At 35.4% G+C, this 22,039-nt stretch overlaps 1 protein-coding gene across 1 annotated transcript in view; it reads left to right on the top strand.

Moving 5' to 3' along the window:
- Nucleotides 1–22,039, top strand: part of ADGRG2 (adhesion G protein-coupled receptor G2) — a 49,424-nt gene that overhangs the window by 21,196 nt on the left and 6,189 nt on the right. Inside the window, exons 5-24 of the mRNA XM_035888566.1 lie at nucleotides 1,425–1,457; nucleotides 2,387–2,428; nucleotides 3,474–3,521; nucleotides 4,643–4,710; nucleotides 6,296–6,369; nucleotides 7,399–7,438; nucleotides 7,571–7,605; nucleotides 8,976–9,058; nucleotides 9,733–9,793; nucleotides 10,334–11,067; nucleotides 11,876–12,074; nucleotides 12,408–12,564; nucleotides 14,624–14,773; nucleotides 14,999–15,121; nucleotides 16,161–16,206; nucleotides 16,312–16,415; nucleotides 16,977–17,101; nucleotides 17,915–18,183; nucleotides 19,021–19,120; nucleotides 19,427–19,701. Coding sequence (XP_035744459.1) covers nucleotides 1,425–1,457; nucleotides 2,387–2,428; nucleotides 3,474–3,521; nucleotides 4,643–4,710; nucleotides 6,296–6,369; nucleotides 7,399–7,438; nucleotides 7,571–7,605; nucleotides 8,976–9,058; nucleotides 9,733–9,793; nucleotides 10,334–11,067; nucleotides 11,876–12,074; nucleotides 12,408–12,564; nucleotides 14,624–14,773; nucleotides 14,999–15,121; nucleotides 16,161–16,206; nucleotides 16,312–16,415; nucleotides 16,977–17,101; nucleotides 17,915–18,183; nucleotides 19,021–19,120; nucleotides 19,427–19,701 — 2,766 coding nt within the window. The remainder of the gene's footprint in view (nucleotides 1–1,424; nucleotides 1,458–2,386; nucleotides 2,429–3,473; nucleotides 3,522–4,642; nucleotides 4,711–6,295; nucleotides 6,370–7,398; nucleotides 7,439–7,570; nucleotides 7,606–8,975; nucleotides 9,059–9,732; nucleotides 9,794–10,333; nucleotides 11,068–11,875; nucleotides 12,075–12,407; nucleotides 12,565–14,623; nucleotides 14,774–14,998; nucleotides 15,122–16,160; nucleotides 16,207–16,311; nucleotides 16,416–16,976; nucleotides 17,102–17,914; nucleotides 18,184–19,020; nucleotides 19,121–19,426; nucleotides 19,702–22,039) is intronic.

Here is a 22,039-nt window from a genome sequence, read left to right on the forward strand (position 1 = left end):
TAAAAAATGATGAATGTAGCCACACAGCAAATAGCTGTGTGAAAGCCAATTGCTTTCTTGCTTAATGTATACTGACATATCATGCTCTGGAGAAAAGAAAGAACAACAGATATGAACACATGCTTTTGTTCTTGTACAGATACAATCTTTCTCTGGGAATGGTTCATCTTTACAAACTGCAGCCAATTCAATGTTTGTTGTAGTTCATACCAAGCCAAATAATACAGATGAAGTCAGCACTTAGTTTTCACTCCGATTCCTCATATTTTGGCTGCTTGTTAGTTGTCTCAGAAAATCAGTTGTGTTCAGGATTGTTACTTAAGAACCAAATATGCTTAGCTTTTACTCTGCGTATGAAATTAAGAGGACACTTTTGAAAAGGCTCAAAATGGCTAGTCCAGTTGAAATAAATATATCAGAAAGAAAAGCTCCCTTTCCATGTAATGAAGTAGATTGCTTTTTTTTTTCTTGATATGCAACTATCTTTATGCAGAGCCACCAACTTTTATTTGTTATACTTAAGATATTGCTTCTACTAATGACACTGATGCTTTTAGTAAAGAAGTTTGGAAAGCATAATGTTCTGTTATGAAGCTGCTCTGCCCATTATAAAAAAGTCACTGAGTTGTCATATTGGAGTGATATAAAGTGGTCCTCTAACCACTTTGTATTCCTTCGCTGACACCTAAAATATGCTTACTAAGCACATCCTTCCTAAGCAATCTTTAAATTTTCTTCTATTGTCTTAATGTAATTTTCTTTTTTTTCCTATTGATGTAGCTGAAAAAAATTTGAATCCTCACTCTATTTTATTTATATATGGTTTCTGGCAAAAATAGCTTTTTTGGAAAGGCAGTTTGCCAAACCCAGTATGTCATCTTTGCTCATGAGTGTTGAGTTCATGCAGGAAAAGGTCCTTTGGACTAAGTAGTTATTGCTATTTGATACACCAAATTCATCTGCATCTTCTAAAAGAATGAAATCAATAGAAGGAGCTTATCTGATGGAACTGATTAACAGCTCTTTGTATTCAGATATTCAGATTTTTTAAGTAATGTGAACATTATTTCAAATATTTATTTTGAAATAACGTGAACATTCTTAACAAGCACTGCAGTTGTACTTAAAATGGAACTTAGATAAATAATACTCAGTTCCTGTTCGAAGTTTTGCATGCTTGATCTGTTTTCTCCAAAATTCATAGAAATAAAATGCTATATTAATACAGTTTTTACTTATTTTCTCTCTCTTTTTTTTCCCTCCAGAATCCTCTATTGTTACTTTTATCACCTATCCTATTAATCCTTCAGGCAAGATTTTATTAATGTTTCGCTTCTTTAGTTAGATTTAGATTTTTTAAAGATTTTTTTAATATTTTTATTTTATTTTTATTGGTTTTACTGTTATTAATTTTTCTTCTTCAGATGTGAGTTCAGAGGAGACTACAGAACCTACAGGTGAGAATGAGCCTGAAAAGATTAAAGTCTGAATGGAGATGTTTGTTGCATTCATGAAAGTTTGCTTTTTTTTTTTTTAATGGTATTTGTTTAGTCCAAATTCTTTCCTTACACGATCTTAAAATTTGTATATATCTCCCATCTGTATTTTAAGTCTGCATGGGTAAGGTTTTGAAGTGCATTTAGCTGACACTGAGATGTTAACCTTTCTTTTTAATAGTAAATATTACATTGCTTACCAAAGCCCAAACTGGGCATGTTTCTTTTTAGCAAGTATGTAGCTTTTTGGATTATCTATAGGTATAATGTTTTCTATACTTTCTGATGATATTTAAAGTATTTTACAGAACTAAAACGTGTAACTGATTTCTTAGACACTTACATGGTATGTGTTCTTGCAGAAAGTTGCCAAACAGGATCAGTAAAGGCTCAGTCAGAAGAACTTGTTACCCCTTTTTTTCCAGATGTTTGCATTTGAAAACAGGGAGTAGATTCATCCTGTATTAGTACAGATTCCTCAAAGTCTGTATATGAGCTAGACACCATGCTGTTCTTCATAGCTGATGGAAAGACACATTTTTAGAACATGATTCATCTTACACTGACGTGCCCATGTAGAATAGGTTAAATGAGGATTGCACCTTAAAAGCATCACTTTCTCCACTGAATAATAGGGAGCCTAGAGTAACTGGCTCATATGGGGACATAAACATTTGATTGGATGGATCTCGCTCCAAATGCTGCTTTTTCATTTCCTATGCTGAAAGTAACTTAATTCCCTTATAAATGGTCATTCGTTTACACTCTTCCTGGGAAGACAGAGTCTAAACTAGAAATTAGGAAACTTATTTTTATGACATGTATTTCATAGGCTTTTTAAGTTAAAGTGTGAAAACTTCATTTTAAAACTTTTTTTTTTTTTTTAACAGATGCTCTTAAGATCACTGATAATTACTCCACCGTAACACCAGGTAGGATTTATGTATCATCAATGACCTTCTTTTATACTCCTCAAAATTTAAGTGTGTGTGAGTTCAAGAAGTCTGCTCCCAAATATTTTTAATAGGATCTTTTTTCTTGGTATTATGGTGTGTCATATGAACAGCGTGCCTGACTTTGCATTGATCTCCAGTCTGGTAGAAGGTCTAATTCTGCAATGCTTGCCTAGATGGCCATGTATAGAAGAGTTTGGTAATTTTTTAAGTCCGAGCAGCAGGTTACTACAAAGATGTAAGAAATGCAATCCCAGGGACCATGTTTACTAAAAAAAAAATCCTCATGCTTTTTAGTAGATTGAAGCAGACTGAATCCAGTCATGATGTTCTCAGCGCAGGTCCAGTCTATAGGAGTAGGCTGAATTTTTCTAGTATTTGTGTAGGAGCCTGGTAGACCACTTAGAATGTATTTGCACTGAATTAGTGCACGTGGTAGAAGAACTGGCTTGGAGCCATACTGGCTAGTATAATTTGACTGTGTGAATGTGACCTGCAGGAAGTTTTCAGCTGTTATAACTAACTAAAGACATGTTCTACTAGATGAGAGTACACATTTGCTATTATCATAGTTTGAATTCTATCAGAACAGTTTTAGTTTCATGCTATTGTAAGTAGCCATAGTAGGATCCTCAGAAGCAGATAATATGCTGGCTAGTAGTTGAATGCTGTGATATTTGAAGAGCTTATTTATGATATGCTTATTTGTGGTTTATTTGGATATAAAAAAAAAAAAAGAGAGACCACTTGCATGTAGGTCTTCTGGGGAAACTGTTACAGAAAATTATTCAAAATTAATTAATCAAACCCAGCATGTTTCACTCTGAATACTAAGTCTTGGAAAATGTCATGGTAAGTGCCCTAGAGAAGCGAAGCCTAGACAGTATGTGAAATATTTCTAAAAGGTAAAGACCTTTACATTTAAAACATTTAGATGATTGTACATATGTGTGTTTGTCAGTACTGGGTTTAAGTTCAACCTTTTTACTCACTAGATTATTTTTTTTCTCAGAAAAACCTATAGCAGGAGAAACCATTTTATGCAACAAAACAGAAGTCTGTAATTTTTCAGGTTAGTGGTTTTCTTTTTCATTTTTTTCTTATGAAAAACATGTCCAACTGTTTTCTGTTCTGAGCAATGAGGCAACTTTTAATCACTATGTAAAAGCTAGCTCTGTAATAAATTTTCTTGCAAATGTAGAGAGTTTTTGTATAACTTCCAAACAATTAATATAAAATGGGGGGTGGTGTATTTTAAAGTAATGTTTAGACTTTTTGATCATTGGTTTCTCATCAAAGGATACACAGTTGCATATAAGGATTACAAACCTGAGAAAACAAGAAACTAGTGTGCTGTAGTAGACACTAATGTCTGCCATATTGAGCCTAACTCTGTATCAGGAATAGAAGTTGAAATAGTATTTAGGAGAATTACTGTGAAAGTCTGTGCGTGTTTTATAAGTGTAATGTGACAGAACAGAGAAACAAAGGAAAATGGAAAGAGCAGTGATGTTCTGTGAGAAATGCTTAAGAAAATTAAGTAAATTCTGCCAAGTAGCCATATGCTGAGTACTTTATAGGTTAGAAAGAGGCAGAATAAGTGTCTGCCCCCCCTCAATAAAGTTCCCCTACTGGTTGACACAGTAAACTGCTAGATGATTTGGGTGATGATGGGTATGCATTCCTGTATGGGTCTTTCTATATAGCCTGCACTGAATGTGTGGTTGCAGGAAGAGTAGTGTCATAGAAGTTCCTTTTTGTCTCCAGAATGGGCTTATGAGCTCTCAAGGACTGTTGAATGATGCTCTGAATTGTGGTATCCTGAGAGTTCTTTAATGCTCAAGAGAATAATTTTCACTTTGCCTTTACCGACATATTTTATTCTTGTTGTGGCAGTTGGAGTTGTATTAGTAGTATTCTGTTTTGGGGGAAAAAATAAAGAAATAGAAGGAATTTAGAGACAGACAGCAAAAACAAACATACAGAAAATAATGAACTAGTTAATTTGTGGAAATTGTAAGTGAAGAGAGGAAAGACCAACTGCAAAAATAATGAATGGTCAGAAAAGCTAGCATAAGTGTTCTTATTTCCCTTCTATTGTAATGTAAGACAGTGAATTTTTAAATTCTCAAATAATTTTACATCATGTGGTTTAGCTTTAATTTTCTTAACTTTTTTGCCTTTTGGTTTTAGTGTTCTATGTGGGCAAGGTAAAACTTCAGGCAAGTGAAGAAAGTAACACGTCAGTAAACATAGAAACAGTAAGTGTACTCTCTTAAAACTTCATTGTAAGGAAGGTTGAAATTAGTTTCTTTGTCTAAACTTAAAATACTGATACCCTAATGCGATTCTTATTATGTTTTTTTATAGTTTTGTTTTATTTCAGATACAGTTTGCCATACAATATTTGCAGTGGATGGATCTACCCTCTCAAACAGTTGCTTTGCAGCTAAATTTTAGAATTCCATCTAAGTAAACTTCCTACAGTAAGGGCCTGTATTCTCTATATAGCCACTGAAAGGTGGGGGAAGCCCTGGGAATTCTGGAGAGAAGAACTGCCTAATTAAGAACCTACGTTTAGGCATACAGGATCTTTCTTTGGAGATGAATTTGGGTACTTTAGAGGGCAAGCATCACTAGATGGCAACAGTGTAGGTGTAAATTAAGTTGAATTGCATCCTGGGAATAATTCATGTTGAGACTCTCACAAATAGGGTATTGTTCTATGTTTTTTGGCATGTGGTTAAGCAGTAGGCCTGTGTGACCTGAGTGTGTCCACTTATACAACACAACAGAGGTCTAAGAGAACAATATCATGCAAAGCCAGGACCATATAGATTATTCAGTATTGAGATAATACTGTGAGGATGATAATGTTTAGTTGTTACGGATGGAAAACTGAAGGGAGAAAGAAAAAAGGGACATTAGCTTGTAAAGGACCTTGTACCCTTCTCCTACACATCCCTGTCCGCACTCAGTCTGAGATTTCACGTGCCACTCTCTGCAAGCATGAAAGCAGTCATCAAAATCACCACAGAGAGCTACTGCACAGGTGCACATGGAGCATTGAGTTTGGGCAGGGGTAGGCCCCTGGCAAAATCCACTTCTGCATTGTGTTGCATTTTAATGGTGATAATGCCTACTGAAACCATCCTGGTGTATTAACATTATGCCTACAGCTATTAGAAAAATGGCTTTCCTGTCTCTTGAAACTCTTCTACTTTTTAGCGGAATATTTCTTAGGTAATGTCAATACCATATAAGTTAGATGATGTTTTCATCATACTGCTTGCATGAAATGTAGAAATAACTGGTAATGGTGGCAACCAGAAGAACATAAGAATGCAGATCTATAAAGAGCCTTTAGATAAGCCTTAGTGTATCGCCTGGCCCCAAGGCTAGATCATGTATATTTAGATCATTCCTACCATGTCTTTGACCTCAGTTCTTGACTTCTTACTCCCAGGATGTTGTCTGTTACTTATGTCTATTATGGAGCTTGTCCATTGCTGCACTTACAGTTAGAAAGTCTGTTCAGCGTCTGGTCTAAACTGTTTTTATTGCAAACTAAGCCAAATTCCTCTTTTTCCAATATGAGATATGGTGAGGTCACCACCCTCTTGTCCATATCTTTCACAAATCAGATCTTGTTATTCAGTGAGCCAATTCCTCCCATAAGTTTTGACAACAATGTCATGGTAAATATGCATTGAAGTGTCTTCATGAGAAAACGTACTTCTTATCTTTGGAACTTCAGACTGTTAAAGTGTGTGAAATGAACATAAGTTTCTTTTAAGGCTAAAAATTACTGGTTTTACTTAACCATGGAATCTTTGTTTCTAACAGATTAATAACATAACCATCAACAATCAAGTTACAAATTTAACTGCAGTTCCAGCACTTACCCCACAAGAATTGAGGTAAGTAATTTTGAATAAGGATTGAAATACTTATTGTATTTGAAAAAGATGAAGTAAGACCTTCCATGTGGTTTGCAGACTCTTCACTTTGCATTATTCCTGCACTTTATAAATCAAATTTTTCAGGAATTGTAAGTTACTGTTCTTTAACATAAAGTTCATATTGGTTAGAATAGTCTTAGTTTTGTTTTATGTACCACTGGAGTTTGTTTTAAGAAATGGTACACTTGCCGATTTCCTTTTAGGTCCTTTAGTTTCCTTGGGGCTCAACAAGGCCTGAAGGTCTTGTTGCTGATATGCTGATGATGTTAGTAATAGTAATAATAATAGTAATAATAATAATACCTGAGGACATGAGCTGTGGATTGTTGATAATGCCAGACTGACTGCTGCTTTTCATGAATAAATAGTTATAATTTCAGGGATTTGGTCTGTCTCTTAGGAAATTACTAAGAGTACTTTCAGAACTGCATGATTTTTAATACATATTCTCAGAGTCATATCTATATTTTTATTTTGGTGTAGCTTCTTCTTTCACAGTCTTTATAAGGAGAGGTTTCAATGAGTGAAAATTTACTGCTATTCCCAAAACTTACCCTGAAAATAAAAAAGATGTAATTAGCCAACAGGTTTTGTTTGTAGAAGAAATCCATATTTCTTACTCATTCTATTTCTGTGGTTTTGAGTGTAGATTTAGAATTCTGTTCCAAATGACTGCTTGCCAAAAGGCAACATTAAGAGTTATCTTTTGCTCTTTTGAATAATTTTTAAAGAAGTGGATTGATGTTAAAATATGTGATGACAGAAGTCTAAACTTAGTTTGTGGAGTGACTAATAAAAGGCAACTTTTAAAAAGTTTCATCCTTTGAAAAGTGGTTTTACAATATTAGAACTGGCATGGTTTTAAAAAAATCACTGATCAACTGAATTATTTTTTTCCTCAGTATTTGTTCTTTTCATTACGTTGTTGTAATTGTCTCTAGAAACATAAGTAAAAATGCTCTGTAATGGAAACTTTTTATTTTAAAGAATTTCAGAGTTCAACAAAACCTTGCAAGCAGTAAGTGAGGTAAGATTATTAATTGTTGTTACTGTTTGGAAAACTTTTTTTCAACTTATTTCTGATAATGTCATTATCTGAGTATCAGTCCTGTTTTCTCCTGACAAAAAAATTTTTTTCTGTTTTCACTTGTCATTACAGTCTTCTGTTCTGGAATGCAGTGCAGAAAACCAGAGGTTTGTGGTTAATTTTTTAAATACTCATATATTTAAAAACTCATACGTTGTCTTGTGGTATATCAAGCATGAATGGCTGTGAAACAGAAGAAGAAACAAACTTTCTAGGAAGTTAAGTTTTAGAAACAGGCTGGAGAAGTATATGTAGACTGACAAATTCTGATCCCTTTATTCTCCTAGAACTAGTGATTTTTTTTTTTTAGATTTTTTTTTTTAAAAAAACCAAATTGTATTGCTTTTCATTAATCTTCTGGTGAATCATAGGTGCCTGCCATATTTCTTTATCTTTGTATTAGCTGAGTCACATAGCAACTTAACCACTAAGGCTATGGAATTTGGGACCACCAGAGCTTGTGAATACAATGCAATCTTTGAGGGAATTTCTTCAGACAATTGCTTGGGAAACCAGCCGTCCTCAGGGTAGGGAAGGCCTGAGAAGGTAACCAGTTCAGAGTTTGAAAGCCATGGGGTATCAGAATGGCAAAGCTGCTCCACAGAGGTGATCCTGGAAACCCTGAAATGTAGATAATGTCTGTCAATTTAATTGCTACTCACCACTAAATTGCCGGTCCTTTAAACTGATGAGCTTGGAAACACTATATTCTAAAACAAAATGTGGAACTTCATTTCCTCAAATACTTGAATTTGGTGTTTATCTTCTGGGTTAGGATGAAAGAATAGTCCAAAACACTCAAATAGTAATAGACAGAAAGTCAGGTCACAACTTCCTGTCATACACTGTCAGTAGTTAGGGAACTCTTTTCATTCTTGTTAGTCAGAAAGAAGCTTCACTTTTATGTGTTGCCTTTTCATTCACCTGTGTGTTTGAGTTTGCTTAACGTGAATATTTCTTACTGTAGGTTTGCTAATTTAGGCACAGTTTCACGTCATTGAACCGTTATTGTAAATGTCTGGTTACATGCTTAAGTGGGTCCCTAAAGTTCTCCCTGAAGTCAAGAGAGAGAACACTGGCTTTCCCCAGGTGATGGCAATTTCACATACACTGACATAGTCACCTAGGGCTCTGGAGTTTCTTTACAGTAATGGTGGAGATTACATTATTGTTTAAGCAAAATTATCAACTCTTTAACGGCTAACATTAATTAGGGAGGGCCCCATTTAAGAATCAACAGTGTCTGTAGAGAAAATCAGCTGCCACAAACTGATGTATTACTCTTCTTTTTAGTCTGGCATAGTGTTTTATGTGCATTAAAAATATGCCCAAATCTGAAAGACCCTTGGAAAAATGTGCTTTCATACCTAGCATTTGTGCTAATGTGCTTTCACTTAGCATTTGATGTAAGTTTCATGCATTGTAAAGATGAAGCAGATCTGTTTTTTGAGTCTGAAGCTTATTCTTCTCGTTATAGTATATACTGCAATTTCATAATGAAGCTGGCTGAGAGAGAGAATATAAGCAGTTTAACAGACAAAGCAGGAATAAGCCAGCTTGGTAAGTTATGCTTTAAACACTGTCTCATCACAGTTACCCTTTCAGATTAAATTTCATGTCTTTACCGGTGACCTCCAAGTAGCTAAAAGAAACGATTGTTACTTACTTTTAGATAAAAATAATTTTTTGTTGAACAATATAAATATATCAAAAATGCAGCCTTCTGATTTTTGGGTGGGGAGGGAGAATATAAAAAAACGTTTAAAAAAACTTTGCTATAAAATTGCTGGCTACATTAATAAAGCAGACCGAAAGGATTAGGTGTAAAATTACTTGAGAACCTAAATGTGTTAGTGAAATGGGTACCTGAGTTGAAAAGTTTATAAAGTAGCCAAGCTTTCATAGTGATATTGTGATAGTAGGGAGTGGTGGCTCATACCATTTGTCCCTTTGTTTCAAAAGATGTAGCTCTGCATTTTGCTGTGTTTACAATAACAAAAAGTAATCTGTACTTGTCAGGCATTGAGCAAAAATCTGGGCGTATTGCAGTATTCTGACTGGTCAAGATCTGTTTTGCAAATGTCATTTCAGAAAAAAACCTCAAAATCAATTATGCAGTATCCACTATTGTTTAAAAAAATTAAAGCATGTGATTATTTGAATATCCTACTTAATAGTATTAGCAATTTTTATGCTTCAGGATAAACTAGGTTAATGCTTCTTTGTCATCTCAGAACGGTGCTGCTGTTCATCACTGAAGTATTGCTCTTTGACTGCTGAAGAATTACAAATGTAGTAAGTATAAATACAAAATTTTGCTTTCTTATTTCCTAAATTTCCTAATGCATTAGTAGAGTCAACTTCCATGTTGCAGTGTAATAGCTAGGAAGGACTCTACAAGAACAATCTGACAGGCATTTTGCTATATAGCTCCCTCCTCATTCCCTCCCCATTCCTCCCTCTTCCCCTCTCTTCCCTTCTCTTCTCTTCCCTTTCTTTTTTTTTTTTTCCCTTTCTTTTTTCTTCTTTTTTTTTTTCTTCCCTGATGCAGATAGCTTTTGTGTCAGGTCACCTCCAGAACAGGCAGAAAAAGCAGTAGTATTTATGGACTTGCTAGCTAACAATTACAGCAAAATAGAATGTAAGAACCCTCAAAATGTTATGAAATTCATATTTTTTTACTAGAGTATGAAACATCCAATCTGACTGTTTTTAAAGTATACTTTATTAGTAGTATGTCCATGTAATTAATGTATATTCCTCTAGTATAACTCATTTTCTTTAAAATACAATGTTAAATTTAACATGCCTTTCTGTACCTTTTTTTTTTTACAGTACTATACAAGTGCCACCTCATTCTATATGGGTTCCTTTCCCACATTCTCCTCTCCCTAAAAAGACTTCGCCCAAACCTAATACTTTTATTTCCCCCACTATACTTTCTACCAAACAAAGCCTTACAATAGGACCACTGATCCCACCATTCGCAGAGATTTCTTTTTCTGGAACTCTCTCCACATCTCCCACTACAAATCTTCTCTCTGAAACTTCTACCACATCTATTACTGAAACTTCTGCATATTCCACCAGTGTTGCCACTACACTTTCTTTTTCTGAGTCTCTTGCTCAACCTACCATGCCAACTTCTCCTTCCATAGCTTCTAATAAATCTGTCACTACTTCCACACCTGCAACAAAACCTGTCACTAATGCTGCTTTCTCAATTAAATCCGATCCTGCATATCTTAGCAAGCCTATTACAATAATTTCTCCTTCTATAGGTTTCACTAAACATTCTGCAGTTTCCTCTCCTGAGCTTCCCCACAAACCTCCAATAGTAATTCCCCCCTTTGAGGCTACCACCAAATCTGCTGCACAAATTCAACCTGCTACAGATTCAACCCAACCTATTTCTGGTAACAAAAACGTTACTACAGCACCTATTCTTCCCCTTACTCCTTTCACAATAACTTTGAACCCTACTGTTAGTCCTGTCAACCATTCTGTCTCAGCTTCTCATCCTCATTCTACTGCTGTTGGCCATGGTAGCCTGCCTAATGGAAGCACAGGTAAATATGACAAGTAAAATGATTTTTTTTTTAATCTGAATGCCATATACTGAATTTGCTTTTAACCTTTATTAAACAAGATTATATATCTGAGCTGTGACATTCCAATTACTGTGAAAAGCCTGAAACGACTCTCACAAGGTGTACACTTACTTTAAAATACATTCCGATGCCTTTGGCCATGACAAGTGATGCCTCACCCTACGAATTGCTTAGTAACTGTGAGAGATAGGTACTGTTCTAAGTTCCCAACAGATAACTTTGGTAGAAAAAAGAGTCACAGAACCAGGTAGCTATTTTTTTTTTTCTTCACTAAATTAGTATTTAAAATATTGCAAATCAATGTTGGATTTCCTTAAAAAATGTTGTTATTGATAAGGAATATTCTTAGTGACTATGTATTTTCCTATGGATATTGTATGCATCTTCACAAGCTTCTTTTCAAATTGATGATCTTATCTTGATTTTATTCTACTTTCAGGCATCCCATACCTAAAAATCTAAAATAATAGATTACTTAGCATCAGTAGTGGTCTGGTGTGAGGGATTTTGTAATCAGTAAAAAGTGGAATTAATGCTGGCTATTTGAAACCTTACTTTGTTTTCATAAGATTTAAACTATTGCTACCTGCAAATTAGCTGACAGGGAGAAAAAGGGATTCTGTCTCACATAACATGTTGAGAGACCTTAGAAGTTGTGATGAGGTTTGTTGGTCAAGAGAACTACTTAATTTTTCTGCTTCTCAAAGCTTACTTCATTTGTTGAACACAATGTTTAAATAAATGCACAACTCTTCTTTTGTCACAGGAAAGATACTATCAGCTATCACATACGCAACTTCTGTATATACCACCATTAATAGCACCACAGCTGAGCAAATCGTGTCCAAAATAGAAAATGATTTAGCAGCTGGAAAAGTAGAGCCAGAAGATGTAGAAAGGATGGTTAGTGAGGTTAGCAAAGTCCTGACTGCTTCTCAACCGTTACCACCCCAAATTTCTAACAGGTAGGTCTTTCTGGCAATAAATTAAAAGTGTGTTGTATTGACTGTCTTGATAAATTGACTTCAGCAAGTTTCATTTTTTCATAATCTTAATCTAAAAGAATATTTCTTGTTCTTTAATGTACAAAACGGAAGGAGTATCATTCTAGTGTTACCAGCTCTACTGTAATATAATGCCATGGAAAACAGTGTATTTTTTTGTGTTGACGCCACAATAAGTAAACAGAGTCAGCTGTATTTTACAGTACACTTGAATTGCTGCTCCATAACCACAACTTGCCTGAGAATTTTGGGTGTTTGTGCTTGGTAATATTAAGTATATCTTTTTCTTAACAGAATTATAAAACTGGTGGATCATATTGGCTTAAAACTGAACTTTTCAGCGTCATCTGCCGATTTTGTGTCCCCTTCCTTGGCTCTGGCAGTTGTCAAAACCAATGGCATCCACTCAAACCAAATGTCTTTTGCCGTCCAGGACTCAGCTGATCTCCAGGTTAAATACTGATAGTTCTAAAGACTTAAAAATTCTCAAATATTTACTTTTAAATATTGATGTTTTTATATTTCTATGTAACATCAGTTTGTTCTGTGTTTATGTCACAATTTCAGGATCTTTTGTTCATGTTCGTTTCAGAGAAAAAATACTTTGTTTCTGAAGACCTCCATAGTTTTTCCTTTCATTTCTTATTATGGTGTGAATAGGCAACAGACTTAGCAGAAACTGGCATTTGACTAATAAGCTGTTGGAGAGGGAGGGTACAGCCAGAACACCAGAATGGAGAGAGTGCTTGGTGGAATAGCTTTGCCTCAAAAACCCTGAATCGTGAGTCACTTCATCACCCACCCTGACAGTGCTGAAATTTGTGAAGAATTGTTGCCAGATGGCTTCATCTGTGAGAAGGATACTAATTGCAAGGGCTTTCAGGAAAGAACTATTATGTTGCTTAGATAATGACATTCATACATTTGTCACTCATGGCTAGTTGGTCTTGCCAAGAAAGAAGTGCTTAGAAAGTTTGCATCCACTTGGTCTCGCTCAAAATCTCCCTCCTAGTTGAGGAAATAATAATTTGGACAATACCAGCCTTGGAAGCTTAAGCAAGGAGAGATGGAAAGTTCTGGACAAATTTTGGTACATTCTGTCCTCTCAGGGAAGGAAATAGCTTAATCTAGCATGAGCCATAAGTAGTACTAGAACTGTTCTGTGATACTGGAAATACTATGAAATGTTAACATTTGAGTTTGTTTCAATTTTTTTAGCAATACGGGGTGCATGAATGTGAGGTTACTGGGAGGTGGTAGTGCTGAAAAACAGATATTTGCTAAGTAATGATTTTCTGGAAATCTCATGGCACTGGCAATGAAATGCAGGGAATTTTCAACAAGTATAATCTTGTTCAAATCAGAGCAATAGGAATGCTTTTGTGGAATTGATTTGGTATTTGTTGATGGGTGTCTAAATCAGTGATCTCCAAAGTGGGGTGTGAGTACCCCAGGCTGTGCACACAAGAGTCCATTGGGGTGCGGGAAGAAAATATTTTTTATATGATTAATAAAGAAAAAATATATTTAAAAAAAAATCTCCTCCTTTCAAAATTTCTGGTTTTGTGTATGTTTTATAATGTGCATAATATATTAGTAGTACAGTAATACATACATGTAACTTGTAAATAGATACACTTTGGGGTGCATGATCAAAAAAGTTTGGAGACCACTGGTCTAAACAGAAGAGTTAAACCATATTGTTAGGGCACTGTGTAGAGCTCACACGGTTGTTCTTACTACAGCCATTCTTTGGATACACAGATAATTTCTTTCTTCAGTTCTGCTGATGTTTCAGAATCTTGGGAACACTGAGATGATGATATTTGTATGTAAAGTGACTAATGTGCGACAAGAAAATGTTAAGAGATTTTGTACTAAACAGAGCTCTGTCCTATAAGTATAACACAGAAAACTGTGTGAAAGTTCAGATCTTTTTTTTTTTATAATGTTAGATCACTGAGCTCTTGAGATACCTGAATTGTAGCTTATTCAGTTTGTCATTTTTGCCAGATGATCATAAAGCCACAGTTTATGTTCTCAAATTCTGCTTAATCCACTGTACTTAAAAACCTATTGACAAATAATAGCTATTTACAGTTTTTCTGAATTCTGACATACTTCATATGGGGTATAAAAATTCTTTGACTCGGAAGGCTTCTGTGCTGTGAAACGTTAATCTCCCTATACAGTTACATAGACCTAGCCAGGTTGTTGTGCTTCACCTTTTTCAAATTAATATTATCCACCACAGTGATGTGTTCTGTCCCTGTAAGCAAATGGGTAAAGCCAGAGTGTTTTCACTGGTAGGCGGACCTGAAATGAGTTGCATCCTTTTCAGGCCTGCAGATGCTATTTATTCATTGGGGCAGGAGAGGGATGAGAGAGCAGCAGTGAGTTCCTGACAGGCATTACACAGATATGTATCTTGAAGTTCTAATCTGAAAATAATAATTTAATTTTTCTTTAGTGACTGAAATGAAGCATAATCCTTGCATTTATTTTTTCAGATCTCGCTAGGCATTAATGCAATTAATGATTTAAATAATCTCGGATCGATTACACTTCCTTCATCATTGCTGACAAATATACCCCTTGATGAGTTGGACTTGGCTTCTAGAATTATATTCAACTTCTTTAGAAAGACCACAGTGTTTCAGGTATCTTTTCGATCCTCTGTTCATAAGGGCTTTAAATTCAAGCCTAGAGCAAAATAAAATAAGAATGGACTTTTTTTCCCACAAAACACATTTCCAAACTTCCTGATTAAAACAGTAATTGTTTCTTTACAGTGCTCACTCTGCATAATAACTGAGCTTGTGGGTGTTGTATTCTACTATTGTTTTCTTTAACATTTTAAAATCTGATTATTTTTGTCGTTCCAGGATGTTTCTTTGAAGAACGCATCTTTAATCAGCAATGTTATATCATCAAGTGTTGCTAACCTCACAGTTAGCAACTTAAAGGCAAATGTTACTGTCACGTTACAGAATATCAAACCTAATCAGGTATATTTTACATTTTGGCAGACTTAAAGTACAATTTTGTTGCCCCAATTGGAGTTGTTGTAGAAGAAATACTGTACTAAGAATACAGATCCATTGGTTCTGCTTTACTGGTGTGGACATTTAATCTCCACCTGGACTTTAAAAATCACTCATCTTTGCTCATTTATCACTGTTACAAATTTTTGTTTCCAAATGGTTTTGGGTAATTTTGCACTATCGCTTATACATCCAGTTTTTATCATGACATTTGTAGGTGCATGCAATATAAGTATTTTTTCTTAGGGAGAATGTTGTTCCTTAAACTGGATTGTGTCATCTGGGCTCAAATACAGTATCTTTTTCCTAAACGAGCATCAAGGATTAAAATCATCTATCCCATATCTTAAAGAGTTTAAAACACTAAAATATTATAAACTGGAAAATGTAGGGATTCCACTAATGTACATGAAGCTTTTTTCTAGAGCTGGCTTGATATAATCTTTACTTTTATTGATATAACACTGAATTTTGAGATACAACTGTAGAAGTATGAGTATTCATAGCAGTATTGTGTATTACCGCTACTCTTTTTAGGATTTTCATGTGTGTGTGTGAAATCTATATGTAAACCTTTAACATCATAGTAATATAAAATGATCAAATGTTTGCAAATGAAAAAGAGTTTTTCCTTTTCTGTGTGGTCATTTTCTTGATACTTACAAAATGGGGAAGGATGGGAAATCCCAAGAATTTGTACAGTGTGGGAAGACAATGAAACAGCATTCATAATGTTCTACCAGGAACAGAATCTTAGCATGAGAGCTAAATCCTGTATGGTAACTTCAATTTTGTTCAGTCTATTTTGATATATTGCAATATTAAACCATTCACCTAAATTCATTTTGTGTTCATGTAAAACGGGTACATTTGCTGTATACAGTATTTATTCTTGCCTGCATTTTGTAGAAAATTCATAAATTACTTGATCATAAACTTATAGTTTACTAAAGCATCTCTTTTTTTTTTTTTTTTTTTTTTTTTTAAATTACCTCCCAAACAGGATAATTCAACAGTTAGATGTGTTTTTTGGGACTTCAATAAAAATGGTAAGTACTTGATGTCACCCAAGATATGATGCTGGTTTAGCTATTTTAATTCACGTTGATATAAATAAAGGAGTTTATGAATACCAAAGCTGTTTTCTTTAACAGGTGGACATGGAGGCTGGTCATATGAAGGTTGCACAGTTAAAGAGAGTAGAGTAAATGAAACAGTCTGTTCATGCAACCACCTCACAAGCTTTGCAGTTTTGATGGTAATTATGAAAAAAATTATGCAATCTTGCTCTAATTTAAGAAAACATTTAAGGATATGTTATCTTAAGCAAATGAGGATTCAGTAAGCACATACCACCTATGAAATGCTACTCAGGTTCTATTCACGTCTGTTAATACAGACAACCACAAAATTAGTCACGTGCTTAAACTGCTTGTTGAATGGGGGCCCATGAGTTCCATTGAAGTAGCTTATTAAACTGCAGATTTTACATTTAGGCAGTCATTTATATTGTAGGAAATAAAAATTAGGATAAATCAAATTTAAAACAGGTTTTTAATCAAATGGGATTTCACAATTAGAATCACAGAATATCTCAAGTTGGAAGGGACCCATAAGGATCATAGAGTCCAACTCCCTGCTCCTCACAGGACTAGATTGGCTTTTCTGGTTTTCAGTTAACCTTTTGTAAGGTCCATGATAAAAAGAACTGTTTCTTTTTTTTTTTTAATTGCAGACAGAAAGCTGTATTTTGGGGTTTTTTAATCTTTTTTCATTCAATAAACATGTTATCTGAAATTAACTTCTGTTTTCATTTTAGAACTTGTATGGAAATACTCCTTTGGATCCCACACAAGAATTGGTACTGACTTTTATATCCTATATAGGCTGTGGCCTCTCTGCAATTTTTCTTTCTATTACTCTTGTGACCTACATAGCCTTTGAGTAAGTACCTGCTCAACTAAGCTCCCATTATTCTTCAATTATAGTTGCTTGTAGTCTTCACTGCAAAGTCCTTTCCAATAGTTTTGAATTCTGTCTCCATTAATAATGCACAAATCTGTCCAGTTTACTAGGAAGATGTTGATTCAGTCTTCAGGAATGTTATTTTTGTGGATAAGTGGATTAATCATGAGGCTCTGTGCAGGAAGAAGTGAAGAAGTAGCACTCATAAATATTTTACAACGAATTATCATAATAGAAGTTTGAAAGAATGTGTTCAAGATACAACATATATAGAGCAGTGCAGAATGATAGCATTTTTAAACACATTAGTGCCTTAACTATTGAATCCTCCATGCTATGTTTTGGAAATCCTCAAAGTTATTTGGTACGCATTTATTCTCTCATTATCCTGTCATCAAGGACTTTCTTGTCTTTATCAAGTTTTCAGAAGCCCAGTCAAAAGCCTAATCTACTTAGCAATAAAAAACAGCCACATTTTGGGTTTTGGAAGTACTGTAACAAGAAGTCCAACATACAATGTAAAAAAAAAAAAGTCTTGGTACTAAACTCTAAGAATCCAAGTTATTGTTTGCATTTATGTAACCTTACTATAACTTTATTCATACAGACCATTAATTTGGAAATCTTTTGTAAATTACTCTCTCCATGTATAAATGCAATATATGAAGCATTAGACATGAATGAAACTGTATAAATAATTTTTTTCTGCATTTATGCGCTAAGGACTACAAGAGGGGAAGTAAGCCAGGGACCCATGGACAACCAATGTACTAAAGCTTTTTGGTTTTTTAGGAAAATCCGGAGAGACTACCCCTCCAAAATCCTTATTCAGCTGTGTGCTGCATTACTTCTACTCAACTTAGTTTTCCTCCTTGACTCATGGATTGCACTGTACCATACACAAGGCCTATGCATTGCAGTTGCAGTATTTCTTCACTATTTCCTCTTGGTTTCCTTCACCTGGATGGGCCTAGAAGCTTTCCACATGTATCTGGCCCTTGTGAAAGTCTTTAATACCTACGTACGGAAATACATTCTTAAATTTTGCATTGTTGGTTGGGGTATGTATTTTTTATTGGTTTTGTTTGGGTTTTTTTCCTTTTGGATGCTAAATAGATAAATCCTCTTATCAAGTATTTCAGTGAATGTGACACAGTTCAGAAATGAAAATGAAGCAGTCATTAAATGTTATGACCTTGCAGTGACCAGGTATTCATTATCAGTAAACCTGATCCTATATATTCCACCTTTCTGAGGTAGGGAACTCCCCCCTAACTGCAGAACTGAGGCTGCTGCAATGCAAATGAATAACAAATATTCCTTGTGCAAGTAAAATAGAACCAAATTTGAATGTGAATAATTCCATTTCCATTTACCAGATGGATGGCATCAGTTCGGTTTTGAAAATAAATGCCAATACGTATATATATTCCATTTCTGGGATAGCACTGTTGCTAACAAAAAGCAGCAAAACAGATCTAACTGGTTAAAGGATGAAGAGATTCTGGACCTAACGATCCTCTCTGGCCACTTGAGTAAACTTGAGTGAAGGCACTAAAATCAATAGAATTGTTTTCTTAAAACAGGTGTAAGAAAGAAAATTGGGTATCCTGTCTTTGATGTTTTAAATCAGTTTAATGAGTGATGTCATTTGTTGCCTTATTCAGACAGGTTTGGAGCTAGCTGTGGAGAACGCCTGTTTCTTTGCAAGTTACACTCCTGAGCAGTTTGAATGCTCCAGTTTTTAGATTCTTTCAGACAGCTAGTAGTCAACAGAATTCCACAGACAAGTTTCAGAAACAAGTTATAGATTTCACAGAAAAATACAATAATTTCAAGTCATCATAATACTGTCTTTGTCACAATTTTCACTTACGTGTTTGCTCATACCCTTTTAGGGTTACCAGCAGTAGTTGTGTCCATTGTGTTGGCCGTATCACCAGATAATTATGGACTTATAACCACTGGAAAGGTTTCAGTAAGCAGACCTGATGAATTGTGAGTTAAAGGGAGGTGCTTTTTTGGGGGTGGGTGGGAGGGAAGTCCTACGAAATTGGTTTTCTTTAAAGTAAAGGTGGGGAAGGAAGCAATGGAAGAGCTTTAAAATGGTACAGCTCTACAGTATGTAATGTATTTTGTGGTTTTTGCCTATATGAAAGCTCTTAACTTTTGGCCAAAAAAACCCCTTTTTACTAAAGAGGCAAAAAAGCTTTGCATATGCACCAAAATACACCTTTATCTCATGTTCATTTTAACTTAATTTCTGTTTCTGATAATGGTTGATAGATTGTTCTTGCATTCTAGCTGCTGGATTAAAAACAGAATTGTCTTCTATATTACTGCTATGGGATACTTTTGCCTGATATTCCTGATCAATATCAGCATGTTCATTGTTGTGCTGATCCAGCTCTGTCGTATCAAAAAGAAAAAACAACTTGGTGCTCAAAGAAAAACCAGTATTCAGGACCTTAGGAGTGTTGCTGGCCTCACATTCTTGTTGGGAATTACTTGGGGATTTGCTTTCTTCACAGTAAATGAGGTGTTTACTTACCTCTTTACCATTTTCAACAGTTTGCAAGGTAAGTTTATCCTTCATGTGACAGCACATTGCCTACAATATAATGAACAAAGCATTTGGAAGTGGCATTTTCTTGATTCAGCAATAAAGATGTAATTTTGACATGTGCTTTAACACATTCATTAAATCATAGATGATACTTATTTACTGTAATGTTACATTACAGTTATATTACAGTAAGGTACAGGAAAGCTAGCTATTATTTATAGTATATTTATCTCTATAAATACTGTAATTTTAAAAAGTATGCAAACCAGACACCACTGGAAGTGACTGTATTTCTCTAGTTGAACAGATCAATTGTAAATACTCCATTACTGTAAGTGTTCACATAATAATGCAATGAATGTAGTGAAAACTGTAATTTCTCCACTTACTCCTAAGGCTTCAGGGTGAGGTGTGAAATTCAACAAAGGACCATTAAGACAGGCAAGGCTGCAACATCTAAAAGTTAGTAGTCTAACTCTTAAGCATGGCCTTTAGTACTTGGGAACATATAGGAAGTCGATATGAAGGCATGCAGCTTTGCAAAGGCCAGGATAATACTGGACGTATCCAAAAGCAGTTTCAGAGGCTGCAAAAGATTTCATATAAATACAAGGTACCGTAGGTTCCTATAGTTATCTAAGCATACCTGAATTGCCCTACTGAAATTTGGATCCAAACTTCTGCTTAAATGGCATTTTAGATGATTCCCAGATGGTTCTGGGTGATTTCCCAGAGAGACTAAGGCAATGAAAATTGCAGTTTGGTGTGTATACCCCTCCCCTATCTGCTGTGTTGGTTTTGCATACCTTACTCTTTGGTAACTTGAGGGGTTGAACCCACATCTTCTCAGGTCTTGCATGGGATTGTGTTGAACTAACACAAGACTAGATTCTGTGTAGTTATGTGAAAGTACGTTCCCCTTTTACCCCGTTTTAAGTTAGGTGCTGGGCAGATTTTGATATTAGAAGTAATAAAGGTGCATAAATTGTATTGATTCTAATTAAGCTTATGCCAGTGTTTCAAAACTGTATTTGAAAATGGTATAGAACCATCTGTGTAGAGCAATGCTTAGTTGCATTCAAAAATTCATCCTAAAAGCCAAAGTTAAGAAAGGTACTTAAGCAAAGAAAGATGCGATTAATCTCTTCTAGTGGGATTTTACATGCTGAACTGACTTAAAGGCAGTGTAAATGTAAAATATATGTGCATCTACACCAGTCTGACCATTTAGTTTTCCTTCCTGTTCTTTTCTATTCATTGTAAACCTAACATCTGTTCTCAGGGACACATTGCAGCTGGAAAATTGTGCAAAGACTGAGTGCCACTCTTCCTGAAAGGGGGATGATGATGATGGACTTTTAAGCAGGGAGTTCGGTGCCACCCTGTGTCTGTTAGAAGTGAATGAGAAGCAGACAATGAGTCTGTAATGTGGCACTGGCAAGAGACAGGGATGAGCCCCATTCCTCTAGAAAATATTTGGGTTTGAGTTTGTGGTAAAGGGGGTACCATTTATTATTATTTTAGATACGAGTTTGTTGTGGTTTAACCTGTCAGGCAGCTGAATACTGCACAGCTGCTCGCTCACTCCCCACCCTCCTGTGGGATGGGGGAGAGAATCTGAAAAAAAAGTAAAACCTGTGGGTTGAGATAAAGACAGTTTAATAAAACAGCAGAGGAAAAGAATAACAATAATCATAATAGTAAGAGAATATACAGAATATACAAAACAAGAGATGTGCAATGTGGTTGTTCACCATCCACTTACCGATGCGCAGCCTGTTCCTGAGCAGCAATTGCTTTCCCCCCAGCCAACTCCCCCCACGCATGACATCATACGGTGTGGAATATCCCTTTGATCAGCTGGGGTCAGCTGTCCTGGCTGTGCTCCCTCCCATCTTCTGGTGCCCCTGGCAGAGCAGGGGAAGCTGAAAAGTCCTTGACTGGTGTAAGCACTACTTAGCAACAACTAAATCAACAGTGTGTTATCAACATTCTTCTCATACTAAATCCAAAACACAGCACTATGCCAGCTGCTAGGAAGAAAATTAACTCAGCTGAAACACTTCCAGCGTTATTTTCTTTGTAGGAATGCTCAAAATTTGGTAGCATTATTGGTTCTGTTACAGTTGGTGGTAACAGTTTAGCTACTAATAAAAGATGGGACAGCGTAATACCATGTGCTAGCAGCTGGATAGCCTGACAGTGTTGTGTCATACCCTCTGTTTGACATTGCTTTGAATTCTTTTCCAAAAGTGGGAAAAGTGTTAAGTAAGTTTCAGGACCCACAGAACACTTCTTGTTTGATAGAAGGGAACTTTATGCACTTCATGGATTTGGTTATGTTTGTTGTT

The sequence above is a fragment of the Egretta garzetta genome, unplaced genomic scaffold (assembly GCF_000687185.1).
Source record: "Egretta garzetta isolate BGI_Z169 unplaced genomic scaffold, ASM68718v1 scaffold111, whole genome shotgun sequence".
Taxonomy (NCBI): domain Eukaryota; kingdom Metazoa; phylum Chordata; class Aves; order Pelecaniformes; family Ardeidae; genus Egretta; species Egretta garzetta.